This window comes from Hermetia illucens, chromosome 2 (assembly GCF_905115235.1).
Source record: "Hermetia illucens chromosome 2, iHerIll2.2.curated.20191125, whole genome shotgun sequence".
Lineage (NCBI taxonomy): Eukaryota > Metazoa > Arthropoda > Insecta > Diptera > Stratiomyidae > Hermetia > Hermetia illucens.
In genome coordinates this window covers 30,284,547-30,302,544 of record NC_051850.1, presented here as the reverse complement: position 1 = coordinate 30,302,544, position 17,998 = coordinate 30,284,547, and the positions used below count along the sequence as shown (strand labels likewise).

Here is a 17,998-nt window from a genome sequence, read left to right as displayed (position 1 = left end):
GTTTGTGGCCATATTTATGATAACATTCTTCTGGTGATTGTGAAGATCATTTGTTGATGCTTCATCTCCAGGATCTCTGTTGACTGTGGTTATTGCCGAATCCACTTCCCCTTGATAGATGTTGCGGATGGATGTCCTGTGGATGGCTTCAGTGTTCACTCTTACCTAATCGTCAGAGGAGATTCTGGGAGCACCATGCAAACGAGATAGTGATCCGAGTCTATATTGGCCCCCCTATATGTTCTGACATTCATCAAGGCTGAAAGGTGGAGGCGTTTGATCATTGGTATCTCTATGTAAGCGAAAGGAGTATGGCAACCATAAACCACCAAGTTTGATTATTCCGCCTAGCATATCTTCCTTGCTTTTCTTATCTTATTTATTCAAATCTGCTGAAATTCGTTTGCTGATAGTGCATAGATTTCACATATCGGGACTAACCAAAGGACAAAAGAATATTTTCTTTTCCAAATTTCATCCTTTGAGGAGGATATATCCATAATTTTGTGGCTACAGCAAAAACTCCAATTGAGCATTTCTGTGCAAATTAGATTTGTACCATCTGCCATTGTCTCGGATCGACCCAGGAATATTTTTATCTGCTTTTTAAGATATCATAATAAATTGTGTTTCATCGTAAAGAAATATTATAGCACCCTGCATGCGATTTAAGCATTAAAAATCCGCTTCAGTTTTTAGATGGAAAGTTGCAATATACAGAGACGACCTTTCGTGTCAATTTCCATATTTTTTACCAGATTTAAAGACCTTTTTGCTGTCTATGGCATCGCAGAAATTGGGTAAGAGCTTCGACAAAGTTCATAATGATTGAAGGTAGTAAAAGATAACATCCTTTTGTGTAGCTTGTACATATCATGATGATCGGACCCAATAAGCAAAAAGGTATCAATGAACATTCACTGAAAGGGTGCAATGTTAACAAATATCTTACCTTCATTAGAACCGATTCGCTGAGCTTCTCCCGATTGATTATCTTAATGGCAACCTTCTTCCCGAGGACACAATGCACACCCAGCTTAACAAGGCCTGCAATAAAATAAATTAAGGACAAATCCGCGATTAGTCTTGAATATACTGTGCACACATATAGGTTATATATAAGTATCTGAACATAGATATTACTGTTTGTTTAGTATACACGATTGTATTTTGAACGAGAAATGAACACAGAAACACAACATTTTAGATAGTCCACGAACGACCCTACTGGGAACACCCGGAGTAAATAAAAACATTCTCGTGTTTAGTTCCAATCAATTATAATGAGACAGACAGGACAGTTACCACTACTCCCACCCCAGTTCCGAGCAAATGGGAGCTTTGATTTTATCTCACTCCGCTGAGTCCGTAATCCACTTTGGCCGGGGTGGAAATGTTTATACGCAAACAAGTCCTTTATTATTGAAAGATCAATAAAAAGGTGTCAAAGTGATTTATCTTTTAAATCAGGATAATAAAAAACTTGAAAAAGTTTTTTTTACGTCAAGAGCGACATGAAGGAAAGTTGAAAAAGGACACGAAGGAAGTCTCGAGTCCTTGAATATTTTTTACCCACGACCACTCATTATTGTTCCTCCGACAAGTTCTCTCTTAAAATAAGATCTAAAAAGGTAGGATTTTCTCTCATGAATTAATTTTTTTTTGCCTCCTTCTGCCCACTTTAATTCAAATGCCAGCAAATTTGGAAGTTTCTAGATGACATTTTTATTGTTTAATTCTGTGACCCTATGGCTGACTACTTTCTGGCTAGAACTGCTTTCGGCTTCGTTAGGAAAACTTATGAAGATTCCCAGGAAATGTTGGGAAATTTACGACCTTGGAAGTGACTGGAGAGGTACCAGCAACTGGCGGGAGGACGAAGGAAAAATTTAATGATGGACTAAAAATTCCATTATGTTCGGTTTCCTTTCCATCCCAGATTTTGTTTTCTTTCTTTCATTTTTGTGGGAGGAAGTTTGCTTCCACTGAACTGTGACTACGAATATGTCGACGATTGCAAGAAATTTCCGTTGCTCAATTTTGTCTGTTTGTTTAGTTGCTGTCGTCGGTTTGTTTGACAACGCAATTATGAAAATTGAAACAGTGACGTCGGTTTTCCACGGATGAGGAGAAACACTTAGGGAGTGTGGTCCTGCGGAATTTTCATTTGAGTCGTTTCTTTTAATTATATTTCAGGATGGAATTTTTTCGAGATTACTTTGGCTGAAAAATGTAGCTTTTCACCCTCTGTGGTGTAATTCGGTAATTGGGGTTTCCTGTTTGGCAAATATTTTCCGGGAATATTTTTAATTGCTGTGGGTGTCCGTTTCCATATCGAAACATTACTTTGGTTCAAGCGCTCGAAATTCATATCCCTACACACAGTACTAGTATATGTACGGCAGACAGCTCTTTGCATCGAGGATTCAATTATGTCCTTTGTATGGGGGGCTTTGTGCAAATGTGGAATACCGCACTAAATGGAAAGTCCTCGCATCCCACGCAAATTTTCCTGAAATGGGTTAACTTGATTTGAGGCACTAAAAACGTTGATGAGGAAAAACGCAAAACAGTTCCACGAAAATTGGCTTAGAAAAACTAGACCAGAAGAGTCCGCTGGCCCGCATTGAAGAGTTTTAAGAAGTAGGTGAAGGAAATCGCTGGTACAGTCCAGCGCATAAGGCAATTCATAAGGGCAAATAAATCTTCAATAATTGGATCAAACTTATTTAGAAACTAACTCATCCCCGGCGATTGGGGCCACTGTAGAATTTTCTACCCTAAAAAGCAACTAAAAAGGGTCTATACTAACACACTTATGAATTGTGCAGCCGCTTTGTAATGAGAAAGTCATATCCTAGTTGAAGAGGAACTTTTGGAATTGTATTTTTAGTTATGAACTTTTGTTTTGAAATATTTTGCGAGTTTCTCCTATTAATGCCTCTCCCCTTGCGGAGGGATAATTTTGGGTTTTTTCCTGGAAACGCTAGGACGCTTATGCTGTTAGAGCCGAGTTTATATAATATATTTGTAGAGGTCAAAGTGAGTACGAGTACAATGTTACACACTCATGATATTACTTCAGACGAGAAAGAATGTTTCTATGAGATATTTTACGCATTAGGAAGTAGTACAATCGTTATAAACAAAGCGGAGGTTAAAAAGTCCTCACGATTAGTATGAATGACCGATATCTGGAGGCAAGAAACTGTCATATTAATTAAAATATGTGGTTGCCACTTACCCCTAGGTAGGCGTTAATACGTCTACGCGGCATCATTCGCGGTAACCTGAAATACCCTTCAGCACCTTTCAAGACTTCCCGAGATGGTCGCACTTCTCCTCTGCTGTTCTACACCTAGTGCTTTTGGGGCGGCCCACCCATTGGTCAATTTTGGAGAGTGGAACTCACTGCATGGCGTAGCCAGCTGCACAATTGTCGCCCATCCTTGATGTGTGACTTATGTACTGTCACGTTCGTCTTCCGGCCACAGTAACCATGAGCGCCAGGCCTCTGCGCCGACCGAGTACTTTGATTGAGATAGCGTCAGCCCAGCGTACTCCGATGATATGACGCAAACAGTTTTTGATTAACAGTGGAGCTTTTGAGTAACGGTGGAGTTCACTTTCCATGTGCTACTCACATATAGCAACACAGAAAGAACACTAGTACAGAACAGTCTCAACCTGATCTTGGTAATGAGAGGACTGCATTTCCGGTCCGGCATGCGGACTTAAGACCCCACAATTCTCAAAAAAAAATATTTTCAGCTCTGTACAAACTCTGGTCAATAAGGCGGATTTACGCTCAATATAATTCGTAGCCACGTTATGTTCTGCGAATTACATAAAGGGGTATTTAGCATCTGCGAACCACTTCGGTCACGCTGCTCCCAGGGCAGAGGTGAGGCAGCGTCTGACGATTTGCCTCTGCCCTGATAAGAAACCGTAAAGCCGTCATCGCCATATATGCATTTCCAGATTTTAGACAGGATAGCGAAAGTGGATCTGGTGCTGTTAATACGTCGGGCAACATCCAGCTCGGTGCCACAAATTGATCGACGCCTCCGAAGCTCTGCCTATTAATGCAGGCAGTGAGAGTTCGATTGCCTGTTAGATTGAAAACCTTGGTTGCATTAATCTTCACTCCAACTCTACTTGCCTCTCTTTCCAAGGTCCATGATCCGATGAGGAAGCAAACAGATGTCATCAGCGTAGTGGGGGTGTTTAAGAAAATGTGTCACAGTTCATTGAATTCCTCCACATCCACCGGACAAGGCAATATGGAAATCGTCACCGATAACCAGGTAAAATAACAGCGGTGACAGAATGCAACCCTGGCGGACTCTGCTTTGGACTTCAAAATTATCTGAGATTTTACCACGGTGCAGCATGAGACATTTTGTGCCATCATACCATAGCTACTAGTTCCTAGTCCTACATAGAGCTCTCCAGGTAAACTCCCTGTTTATACTATCGAAAGCTTCCTCAAAATCGATGAAGAGTAGGTGCAACGAAGATCTAAACCCCGGGTACTGTTCCATAAAGATCCGTATGAATCCGGAGTGGAAACTAGTCAAGCTTTCGGTGTGTTCTTTTATGTACTCCAGCATTATTCTAACTATAATGTTTATGATGACAGGGAGCACGCAGATACCCCTCCAATTATCACAATCAGAACGGGTGCCCTTCACTGGAATCTTAACGGTCCTCCCCTTCTTCCACTCTCTGGGAAACGTCTCGGATTTCCAAGATTTCTGTACAAGATCAGCAGATACTACAGGTGCAGCGATATATAACTCCGCGGGGAGACCGTCAAGCCCAGAATCTTTACTCCGTTCATTGCATTGATTGACGAGATTATTTCTCCTCTGCTTGGAGGAACAGTCCTCCTCACCGGATGCGATACGGTTAAGAACCATGTTGAAATATTCTTTCCAACTCTTCAGTTGTTCATTATCGTGGATGAGAAGTCAACCGTTGACCTCTTTCACAATACCATCGAAAGATTTGCGACCAATCATAGTCCGTTTTCGATAGTCAAAAGGCTTTAACCGAAGCATTGTTAACGTTTCGGTATCAACAAAGCTTCAAAATTTGTAGGTTGCTTGCCCACAAATTTCTATCCATTTTAGTCGTCTTATACGAAAAGCAGGGAAGACTTCGAGTGCATTCTTAAGCCCCAACACACAGGGAAGAGTCCTTATCCGCATGTTACGGTGACTAAACACCTCATCCACAAGAGGCGGAAACTCACCAAATGTGGTACGGCTAAGAACCATGGTGAAGTGTTAATCGTGGATGAGAAGTAGACAGCATGGAAGCTCTATCGTTATGAGTTATACATTTCTGAAATTATTGCGTTCTGCAGTATCTTCTGGTTCTCTGACTTGTGCAATAGCATATTCTCTCTTGTCACGGTGCATACTACGCTGAACTTCTCGGGATTTCGCTCGGTATCAAAGTTCGAGCGAGTCACGCCCGCCATAACTCGCAGCGGTAAATAAAGCTTTCACACCTTTTGCCCATTGATCCGGTTCCTTCATTCCGCAGTCAGCTTTTATGGCGTTCCTTCCGGACGTTTTCGACGACCTGTGTAGCACCTGAGAAAACAACATTTTTTATGGCGGCCCAATGCTCCTGCGGGTTACTCAGTATATCAGTTGTCTGATTAGCAAGATACTTTTTCCTCCGTTGAGCGACAGTCTGATTACACAAGTGGTCGATGTTGAATTTGAGAGGTTGCAACTCTCGAACCCTGCGAGAAGTAGCGGACGTAACCGGCAAGCGAACGTTAGCGATTATCAAATGGTGATCAACTTCGAGGCCAATGTTAGCGCCTCTCTTGTTACGCATATTCAGAAGACAACTGCTAAATCTACTTTTGATTGCGAAGTGGTCAATTTAATGGTTGTACAGTGTCGGTAAGTTGAAACCCAACCGACCTTCTGGCAGGCTCAGTGCTCGAACAATGTGGCACTAATGACGAAGCGGTGAAAGTTTCAGAAATCTACACACCTCCCACCATTATATCCCAGCAAGGTGTTGTCAGAGCCCACCTTGACTTTCAGACTACCTATCACGATCACAATGTCACCATTAAGGAGTCTCCCCTGAACTGCTCGTAGAAAGCATCCTTCTCCACTACATCGGAAGTCCCCATTGGTGCGTTGCATTGTACACACAATTGTGATGCTCCCTAACCTGGGTCGGGATTTTTCAGTCTATTAAAAACCGGCTCCCAGGTCAAAAAGAGCGCGTCTCCCATTTCAAGAGAGCGTTTCTTCTACCAATTAGCTTTCCAGAGTACAAAAGCACATTGCCATGCCAAGACGGAGAGGAATACCATTGGAATCCCGGCTCAAGTTGGAGAAAGCGAACATTCTGAAGAGTTTCGCTACCGTTGTCGAGGAGTGTGTCCATATTCCAGAAACCAATCAGAGCCCGTTTTCGATAGTCAAATGTCATATATGGGATGTCAGTAGCTATTCGGCGTTTCGGTTACGATAAATTTTCACAAATTTCTATCTCTTTTAGAGAATGTCCAACCCAAAGGGCTATTGATTTAAAGAAGATAATTAATGTCAATGAACCGAATAAAGGTAACACTTCCATTCATAAGTTTAAACGTCAAAACTCCTCCTAACAACCGCAAATTTAAGGCTTAAACTTTGAACTTAATGATAGAATGACTTTTGCACTTCATTTATGGAGGATTGGTTGATTTTCGTTAACGTCGGGCGTCAGCATTTAGATCACTGAAAACGGCATGGAACGCGAATTCATGAACGAGGCAAAATTTAGGTCGCGAGTTTGGAGTACTGGAGAACTTCCGATACTTTTATAAAATTCGCTTTAGCCCTGCCATGTAATGGATGAGCCCGCCACGTACGCTTGGTTTATACCCTTTCTTGATCCCTCCCTCCTCCCCGCTGGTTGATTTTTATGGTTTCCCAAACTAGATTTCGGGCACCGACCTAACTGCGGTCAAAAGTGGTGGTCAAAGGGTAGTATAGGTCCCAGCGCGAACCGTGAATTAGTACCCACGATGGAGCATAAAACCTGGGAAATGCTTGCTGAACCAACACCAACAGCTCTACTACCAAACCCTATCTCCACTTCTACGTGGTCACCGCTGGGATCTCTTTCTTAAAGAAAAGCTGCAGACGGAGAAGGATGAAGGCGAGTCTCCCGCGCCCAAAAACGGGACAAGCTATACCAACTGGTCCCCCAGATTGGAGGTTGGGTAGTGCTGACAACCCTACATGGAAAACAACTTGTTATGAAGTCACAACATGGGCCTCGGACTGGACGGATTATACAACGACGAACCCGGCAACGACAAAGGAATAACGTTTTGCGCATTTTCTCATGGAGCGTGCGCTCCCTGTACAGAGAGGAAGCTGCTGAGCATCTAGCCGATACCCTGTCCCAATATAGAGCTGATGTAACAGCGCTACAGGAGATGCGATGGACAGGGACCGGTTTCCTGGAGAAGAGCCGTTACACCATGTATTATAGTAGCCATCCAGTAAACCATGTGCTCGGAGTAGGTTTCTTAGTCAGCCAAAAAATGAAACTTGCTGTCATCGGCTTTGAAAATATAAACGAACAGCTAGGCACTCTGCGCTTGCAAGGCAAATTTAGAAATATAAGCCTCATTAACGCTCATGCCCCTACAGAGAAGACTGCAGAGTTGGAGAAGGATACCTTTTACGAGGCAGTAGAACGAACCCTCGACGCCTGTCCCAGATATGATATCAAAATCATACTTGGGGATTTTAACAGCCAAGTAGGGAAGGAGCCCGTATTCAGGCGTTACGTTGGCTCCCATAGTTTACACCAAAATACTAATGATAACGGACTGCGGATAATTCAATTAGCAGTGTCACATGAAATGGTTGTTGGAAGTACCTGGCTTGCGCGGAAAGCGGTCCACAAACATACATGGGCCTCTCCAGATGGGACCACTTTCAACCAAATTGACCGCCACCTCTCAGCCTCAGCCTCTCACCCCTCAGCCTTGGGCCAATATAGACTCGGATCACTATCTCGTTGGCATGGTGCTCCCAGCTCGAATAACAACACCACCCAGAATCCCTTCTGACAATCAGGTGAGAGCTAACACTGAACCCATCCACAACACAGCCCTGAGTGACACCTATAAGAGGGAAATGGATGCCGATTTTCGACAGAATGGGCATATTGGAGCGATGGATTGAGTACTTTGATGAACTACTGAACAACCAGAATATCGGCGAGTTGGAAGTCCTGCCAACTGAAGACGACGGACAAATATTGCCACCACCAAGCTTAGGAGAAACAGTCGGTGCAATTCATCGGCTTAAACATCATAAGTCGCCAGGAGCCGATGAAATGACAGCCGAATTAGTTAAATATGGAGGCGACCAATTACACCAAGTGGTTCATCAACTTGTGCTCAAGGTATGGGACAGCGAATCAATGCCTGACCATTGGCAACGAGGCATTATCTGTCTCATACATAAAAAGGGAGATATCACACAGTGCAGCAATTATAGAGGTATCACGTTACGTACCATCTATAAGATATTCTCCTCTATTTTGCTAAACCGGATAGCCCCATACGCCCAGAACACTATTGGCCCACACCAAAACGGCTTCACTCCAGGCAAATCAGCGACAGATCAGATTTTCTCTGTGCGGCAAGCGATGGAAAAACTATTGGAATATGGACAACAGTTGCATCATCTGTTCATCGTCTTTAAAGCCGCCTATTATAGCATAGCCAGGGTAAAACGGTACATGGCCATGAGAGTTCGGTATCCCAATGAAATTGATAAGACTGACTAGGATGACCCCGACCAATGTGCGAGGCCAGATAAAAGCAGCAGGATCACTCTCAAGACCATTCGACATCAACAACGGTCTACGACAAGGGGATGCCCTATCATCCGTCCTCCTTAACCTGGCCCTCGAGAAAGTGATCCGTGATGCTGTGGTAAAGACAAGAGGTACGATCCTCTTTAAGTCCACCCAACTACTGGCCTATCCTGACGATATCGACATCATGGGAAGAACCACCCAAGACGTACAAACTGGCTTCATCCAGATCGAACAGGCGGGGATTGGCGCGAGATGTTGGGCTGCACATCAGTGAAGGCAAGACAAAGTATATGGTGGCAACGTCAGCACCGAAAACCAACCAACCAACAACATCAAACCGCACTGGTCAAACGGAAAGAATAAAGATAGGAGAATACAACTTTGAGACCGTTGACAATTTCTCCTATCTAGTGCCGAAAATCACAATGGATAACAACTACGACGATGAAATCCGCGCACGGTTGTTGACTGCCAATAGAGCCTATTTAAGCTTACAAAAAAGATAGGGTCAAGGCTCTTACTGTACAAAACAATGATCTTGCCAGTCCCCATGTATTCCTCGGAGACTTGGGTTCTTAGCAAGAAGAATTGCGAACTCTTGGCCGCGTTCGAGGAAGAATCCTCCGAAGAATTTTTGGCCCCCTACATGAGGATGAACGATTCTGGCGCCTACATAACGACGAAATTTATGAGCGATACCGTGGCCGTCAGGTTGTGGATAAAATCCGGCTCAATAGGTTACGGTGGTCGGGTCACTTAATCCGCATGGATGAGGGTGACCCAGCCCGGAAAGTCTATAAGGGCAGTAACTATGGTTGAAAAAGAAGACGAGGCAGACCCTGTCTAAGATGGAGCAATGGCGTAGGGATATCGAATTGGTGGACCTCGGCGCAAAACCGGGATTTCCGCAGTTCCTTGTTAAGGCAGGTCTAGAACGGATACCGGTTGTTGCGCCGTTGATGATGATGATGACCTAACTGTAATAAATTCTGCGGTTTCTGGCTATATTTTTTTGGTTTTCTTGGACAATCGGTGGTTACACCTATCACCATATTTCAGACAGAAATTTGTGACGCAGAACTTGGGCAGGTACTGGCGATATTCTCCATGCTTCGTGCGAAACTGGGTAAGGTTGTAATTAGTCACACCGTGTCGTCTCTCCAATTCCTCCTTGATAGCATGGATGAGCCTATAAGTCCACCGACCCTTTGCCGAGTGTTCCCAACGTTTTCGCTATCTATTTACAGATCACTCCCTGTCAGGGTTCTTCCTCTGCGATAAGGTTGAGATTGGCTTCGCATTGTATATGTTCGCTATCTCATCGGTCAAGATGTTGATCGGCATCATTCCCGAGATGACGAGCACTGCATAGCTTTAGGGTTGTCGCCCTGTAGACTGCACTCAGTTTATTACATCCGCAACTCTTCTTTCCAAATTGGGGTCGCATATTACATGATTGACCCCCACCATAGCTATAAGTAACCAACAGATATAACGTGGGTTTCCCACGTCTGCCTTTCTGTCTATCACACCCGATTTATTTGGAAACGGCTGGACCGATTGTCATGAAATTTGGTAAGAACGTGTGGTCGTTGACGGCATAGGATATAGATGCCCGTGTACTATTGACCAGTATTATAAAATCACACCGCCGAAGTACGACAACTCTATTGTCGGCTTTGTTATGGAGTTGAATCTATCCAAGGATGACCACTGTATAAGTCGTTCCCCAAAGATATGGCGCAGGACTGTAATAGAGGAGTATAAGTGTCTCGAGAAATCCTGGAGGGAGCTAAAATCCAATGCGTAAGGGCAAAGATCATTTAGAACAATATTTGTTTTCTAAAATTTTTTGAAACCTTCCCCCAGATTTTAGAGACAAGACAGATAGATTTTGATTAGTGGCAACGGCAAAGTAAGTTTTTTGCGTTAAATCCTCGGCTTGATCCTGTGCTTCCATTCTGCAAATTATCATATTAACAGTTTCAGTTGGAGTGATGAAAATACAGAATGCCCCCTGCCTGCTAGTGTTTTCTCTACTTGCAACAGTAATGTAAGACTCTCATCATCAGAAATTCCAAGAATATCAACATTTATTCTGATTTAATTAAATTGATTTTGTTGATAAGGCTTCAATATACGTTAGAATCTTTGTAAGCTTTCGATAAAAGTTTTTAATATCGAGGTAAACACAGTCTAGATTTGGTAAAATATTGGCAATCGATGGACTTTCTTTATTCCAGTAAATATTTTCGATAAATTTTCATTTTTAGGGGGTGCTTGCCAATCTAAATTAGGAACTTTCCTTGGGTTATCTCTGAGACTCCAGCTTTTGCTTCAATAACAAACGGTCTTGATAATAAATTTGATATTCAGTACATCAATTTGGAAATTTTTGATGAGTTATGCAGGGAAACTTCTGCCCAATATCGATTCACGTAAGCTATAATACTTTTACCTATTCTCACGCTTTTGGCTGCCTGAAAAGACGCAAATAATTTTCCAACTTTTTCTCCATAACATCATTATTCAAACGAGACTGCTCTTTTGGCCTTGGTTTAATGATGATGTTTTCGCTTTTCTTATTTTCCTACCCAGATAAACTTGACGAAGAGCCTAAACAGACGAGAAAAGAAGTATAAACTAAAACTCGAATTTCCCGGAAAGAAAATCGTAAATTTAGTTAGGAGAAGTTTCGGAACGGAAAGAATTAAAAAGTTGCCGAGTTCCTAATTAATTTAGCAGACGCTACTAAAATTAGGTCTAATTTTGAGTGTTGTATGTTTCCGGTTTCCCATATTCGTTATCTTGCTACTACCATAGAAAGATAAAATTTTCCAAGGGTGAGGTTCATTTTCGACGTAATTCTTTCCTGAAGGAGAGAATTTCCATCTTAATATAATCATCATTATTATTCGGGAGCTAAGGGTAAAGTCTGGCGAATGGGTGCCATTATTTTCTGTTGTTATTTTATAATGATTTCATTCATTCATAATTGCTACTAAAATTTTATATTATAGCACCGGCAAGGATCTGCCTTAATTAGCATATCAATATCGTCACGCATCCTTACTTGAATTATGCAAAGTTCATTGTAATTTCTGAAGTATCAAATGTCCTTAGGAAATCCTTAAATAGATTCACCGTAGTCATGACGATATTGTGGTTGGCGGACACGTGTAAGATTTTACTCTCCGTGAGGAATTTCTTTTGAAATGTTAGACGTTAAAGATACTTTTGTGTATCTACTTTTATATCATTATAAAGTAGCCATGAACTTTGCAGGAAGTTAAATTATGAATTCGTACTGTAAAATTTTGTCAGAAAATTAATAGTTTTTTCTTCCATATTCGCTAATGACTCACTTATTTAAGCGTTTTGAGTCATTAGTTCAAAACTAGGGACGTTTTCCCAACTTTCGAGGCCTGAAATGAGTAATGATTCACCATCACTTGTATATTCAGAGCGTTCAAGGAAAATTAATAGCCGCAGAGGGAAAAGTTAGGGCAGCGAAATATGTAGGTGACGTTGTAAATTTGACTTCCGTGTGCTAGGTACCCCACTTTCTCAACTCTTTGTGAACAAGGGGTTAATAGTTCATATTTAGCGTGAAAGGCGAAATGGTCGAAATTTGGGCAATATGAAACTGTCCCGATTCAGCAACGTCAGCAAAGGTGGGAAGGTGTAGGTGCTTTCTTACTTATTTTGGCAATCTTAGAAAGTTTCAGAAAAAGTGCAAATTCTTCGGCCACGATGTTGAGGACCGCCTGGACGCCCGTTTCGTACATTTAACATGAAGATTGCAAATGGTAAGATGATACAAATAAAAGGGTGGTCGTTTTCACTATGTGATTGCACACTGTTATACTATGCTCTATGTGATAAGTGGCTTTCCAGGAACCAAGCCTCTCGTTCACCAAGACAGTTAGTGAGGGGTAATTTCCACACCCTGTACGAAGTGATCCTAATATTAACAACACGCTACGTATCTAGACTGCGGAGTTAAAAAACACCCAATCCTGGTGCCATGTGAACCATTTAGTTTGTAGTCGGGGGTAACTGACTGCATTCGAATGGAAACTCGCTGATACTTGGTCACCTCAGTGAGTAAGTTTGACCTTACTGTGCTATGAGGGGGCTATGGTACGGCGTGCTCGTAACCCTCATACTGGTGATGGAATGATATGAGTATACAAAAGTACATTAAAAAAAATAAACAAGCGGGACCCCGTATTACAAACAAACTGGCCCATCAGGCGGAGGCACATTTCCGTAACATTAAGAGCCAAGTGACCACACTCAAGAAGGGAGAAGTTGGGAGGTCACGTAGTAGAGCTATGGTCAACTCTGGCCTACTGTGAAGATCACAATCAACAAAAGTCCCCGCTTTTTGAGCAAAACTGCGTCTGAGGTCACAATTTCAGATGTTTGGAAGGAGACAGGTCAAAGTGGCGCAGGGGTCAAATGGTATCTGCGCTATTTGAAGGACGGCCTGAAATCAGAGGAGGCTCTTAAAAAGGTTCAGTTGAGACCTAAGCTTTCAGCATCAGAACACGGCGGACTGGCTTGGGAATATAGTCCTAAACTCCCTGGATGAAAGGGAGCAGAACTGCCGACATATGATTGGTATGATACACCACAGGCACACATGGTGAGGGTCTATGTTCTCAAAGCCACAAGGATTCAGATGGGGAAGCATCTACGCCTTCTCATTACTCATGGAGAGTTCTTAGAAGCAAGGAGGAGGGCAAAGTCAAACTCCTTACGAACGGGGTAGACAACCGATCCCTGGAGGCAATTAAACGTCGTAACTTTATCAACTACAAATTTGATAGCATACTTGTGCACGTGCGCGGTCTTCAGTCCGAAAAAGGCGACGTGGTCGTCATCGCCGATTCGGCGAGAAAGCCACCAAATGTACGATCCCGTGTAAAGTCGCGCCTACCGCAAGAAACTAGGTCCGCGGTGGTCCTGGCGGCGGCCACCTAGAACGTAGCGCCACGTCGCCTAACAATTTACGACCCTCTCAGCAGGCGCAGCTATCTCGTAGATACTGGTGCGGAGGTTTCGGTTCTTCCCGTACCACTATTTCCTCAATCGTTAAAACTGGCCGCAGCAAATTCCTCTCGAATTAACACATACGGGTATAGAGAAGTGGACGTGAGTCTTGGCTTGCGTAGGACGGTTTCGTGGCAATTCATCCTGGCGGATGTCAACTTCTCCATACTAGACGAAGACTTCTTGTGTCACTATGGGTTGCTGGTGGACTTGCAAAACAAGTCTCTTATAGATCCCACGACCAATCTTTATTCGTCGGGCCAAATGGCATCTCACCCAAGTTACAATCTTTCCGTACTTTTAGAAGGCATTACCGACTCTCGTTTTCGGGCACTTCTCCAAAAGTTCAGCCAGATTACTGTGTAGTCTCTTTAAACCAGTGAAGCACAATGTGCAGCACCACATTAACACCACTGGTTTCCCGATCTTCTCGAAGGTGCGTCCCCTACCACCCCTGAAGATGGCTATTGCACGGAAAGGGTCTGAACAACTTATGCAACAAGGTATCTGCCGACCTTAGGACAGCTGTTGCTCTTCCCCACTCCATATGGTCCCTAAGCCAAATGGCGACTGTCGCCCCTGTGGGGATTACAGAAGGCTAAACGCTCAGACTGTTCCAGATGATATCCTAATCTGCCCATCCACGACTTTGCGCATCATCTCGCAAACTGCCGCATCTTTTCGACCTTGGATTTAACCAAGTCTATCACTAAATCGTTTCAGAAGGCATTCCAAAGACGCAATATGCACACCCTTTCGACTCTTCGAGTTCACACGGATGACTTTCGGGTTGTGCAATGCGGCGCAAACCTTTCAAAGGTTCATCCATTTGGTCTTGCGAAACCTCGACTTCTGTTCCATGTATTTGTGTGCCGTTCACAGTGTTCACGGGCCATAAGCCTCTCACCTATGTTTTGGAACAAAAGCCCGACAAAGCATCCCCTCGCCAGCTTCGACACCTGAGCTTTATAAGCCAGTTTACGTGAGACATTCAGCACGTGTCCGGCAAGGACAACATAGTTACTGACGCTTTGTCAGGTGTCTCCGAGGTTAACATCCCCGCCTTACTAGACTTCTCGGCTATCGCCAAGGCGCAGCAAGATGACGCAGTACTTCCAACCGCTAATACAAATTTCGGGAGTTGCCCATCTTCGGCTCGAACCTCTCTCTCTGCTGCGAAGACTCGGAAAAGGGACCTCGGCCATACATTCCAACCACCTTTCGCAAGGAAGTGTTCCACGCGGTTCACGACTTAGCGCATCCTGGTGTCAGGACAACAAATCGGTTAGTCATCGCGAAATACTTCTGGCTCTCCACGAATAAGGAATCAACTCCTGGGACAGAGAGTGCATCGCATGCCAGAAGTGTAAAGTCACCAGGCATGAAAGGAAAGAGGTGGGCTCATTCCCCCGCACTACCAAGCGGTTCCACACAATACACCTCGACATAGTAGGGCCTTTGCGAGACTCGCACGGTTACAAGTGTTGCTTTACAATCATCGATAGATTTTCGCAGTGGCCTGAGGCAATACCTCTGAAGGACATTACGACGCAATCTTGCGCCGAAGGCCTCTGTCAAGAGTGGATGCCTCGCTTTGGCGTCCCTGCAGTGGTCATCACTGACCAGGGAATGCAATTTGGGTCCACCCTTTTCTCGGAGTTAGGTTTCAAACGCCAGCGGACTACTGCATACCACCCACAATCCAATGGGATTCTAGAACGTTGGCACCGGACGCTGAAAGCCATCATTATGGCACGCGACGATCTGTTCTGGACTCAAGTCTTGCCTCCCATCCTACTCGGCCTACGAACAACCCGCCGAGAGGAATTTGCTGCCAGCCCTGCGGAGTTGGTATTCGGGGAGAACCCAAGGCTCCCAAGTGATCCGGTCTTCGACAAGAGACCGGGTCTCACAGATTCGGGATTGCTGCGCCTGCTGAAAGACAACCTTCGCCACATGAAAGCCACACCTCCCACACGACACTCGTCCGCACCTGCCTGCGCGCCCAGGGAGAAATCTTACCTAAAGGTCACCACGAAGTGGTATTAAACTTTCTGTGCCCCGAGCTCTGAGAAAACTTCAAGCCAAGGTGACCCCCTTTTTTTTACCACTAGAAGAGTTAATGATTGTGCAAGATATTGTTAAGAACGACATATTCGTATTCAGTTGAACTTTCCAATCACGATAAACTTGACTAACTAAGTAGCATGTCTCATATCATAACTATTCCACAAACATTAGATATTCTATAGTCAATCGATTCCGAAAACGAGCAACGCAGATTTAGATACATTTCTGAAAATGTTATGAAAATGTATTCCTCTCTCAATGTGAATTGATGAAAAAAATTCTCAATATGTTCCATGGAAATTCAACATGAATCCGTTTCGGCTGCCATTTTGCTGAAAAGGATTTTCCTAGAAAAATCCAATCCTTTTTCTACTACAGATGCAAATATTGGTTTTAAATGGAAATCACTTTCCCGGTTTTGGACTGAATTACACTTAAAGAATTAAATTACATGCCATAATGTAACTCAATGGTTGAGTACACGATGGAAATCTTATTTTTCTTTGAAATTGGGCTTTGTTTTCGCCTTGTAGCAATTCGAGTGGTACCTTTTCAAGGAAGATTTCTTTGTAATGCTCTTTGGTTTCTTAAACATGAAGATTTGATCACAGAAGCCTAAGTATCCTTTTCAGACTTTCAAATGTTTCTAGGTGTACATATGCTGGTTCACTGGAATTGCGTTCTTTTATTGTCAAGGAAAAAAGGAATTTCAATTGAGGAATTTCAAAATTAAATCATTTTCTATTTTAACTTCCATTTTTCTTCAAATATTATTTAATAATAAAAGAACTGAAGGTCCGTGTAGTCTGAATGATTCGAAGCATTTCTGTTTCGAAAGGAAAATGGGATATGAAGCTCCTTAATTGTATATGCAGTTTGGAGTGATCTTTGGAAGGTGTGCGGATTCTTCGCCATTAAAAATTCTCACCTTTACCATTATGGTCGAGAGAGCTGGCACTAATTGAATATTCTTTCTCTTTTTTGGGGAATTCAGCTGGAGCAGGCGATTGACGGAAGAAAGGTTTTCATCATCAACAGCGCAAGAACCCGTATCCGGTCTAGGCCTGTCTTAATAAGGAACTCCAGACCTCTCGGTTTTGCGTCGAAGTCCACCAATTCGATATCCCTAAAAGCTATCTGGCGTCCTGACCTACGCCATCGCTCTATCTCAGGCAGGGTCTGCCTCGTCTTCTTTTTCTACCATAGATATTACCCTTATAGACTTTCCGCGCTGGATCATCCTCATCCATACGGATTAAGGGACCCGCTCACCGTAACCTATTGAGCCGGATTTTATCCACAAACAAGAAAGATATCAAGGTCAACTTATTATTTCATGGCAACTAATTACGAAACCTCCAAGAAAACTCAACGAAACAAAACGCAAATTATGTTTTGATTTTCAGTCCTGACGACCAAATCCTAGGTCAGTAGATTATCCTAAGATCATATGTGGGGAATCTAATTCTAAGCACAGGTGCAGCATACCGGAAATCAATGCCTCTCGTGACATTGCGATCCAACTCTAAACGGATAAGCTGAAGCATATCCTTTTTGTCAGCGGAGGCTAAGTGGCCTGAGGCCAACCTGTCTCCCCTCTAGGGCGATGTTTGGCTTTTCAGGGGCCAAGCCTTGGTAGATGGTGATAGCCACAGGCTGTACCCTACTACTAACATAACGCTACGGATCTAGACTGGGGAGTTGAAAAACATCCAAGGGGGGAGAAAACTCGGGCAGGTCAAGCCCACCATTAGTTATGCAAGTGCGGTCAAGGACATTCAACTAGCCATACTGCCAAAAATGTTTCCCGAGCAAATACCCACTCCTGAAGAACATCAAACCATCGAAGACCTTATCATCAGGCATATGTGAAAGGGGTGGACTGCGAAACTTGTGTTCACCGGGATACGATTTCGATCAGGTCATATACTGTTGGACTGCGCGACGGAAGACACTGCAGGGTGGCTTAGTACCATAGCTCCTAAATTGCCAGGCTGAGAAGGAG

The 17,998-nt window shown here is 43.5% G+C and overlaps 1 protein-coding gene across 3 annotated transcripts in view; it reads right to left on the bottom strand.

The window, feature by feature from the left end:
• LOC119649861 (serine/threonine-protein kinase BRSK1) overlaps positions 1-17,998 on the bottom strand; it is a 128,442-nt gene that overhangs the window by 31,078 nt on the left and 79,366 nt on the right. For all 3 annotated transcript variants that reach the window (XM_038052231.1, XM_038052229.1, XM_038052230.1), the window contains exon 3: positions 953-1,047. In XM_038052231.1, coding sequence (XP_037908159.1) covers positions 953-1,047 — 95 coding nt within the window. The remainder of the gene's footprint in view (positions 1-952; positions 1,048-17,998) is intronic.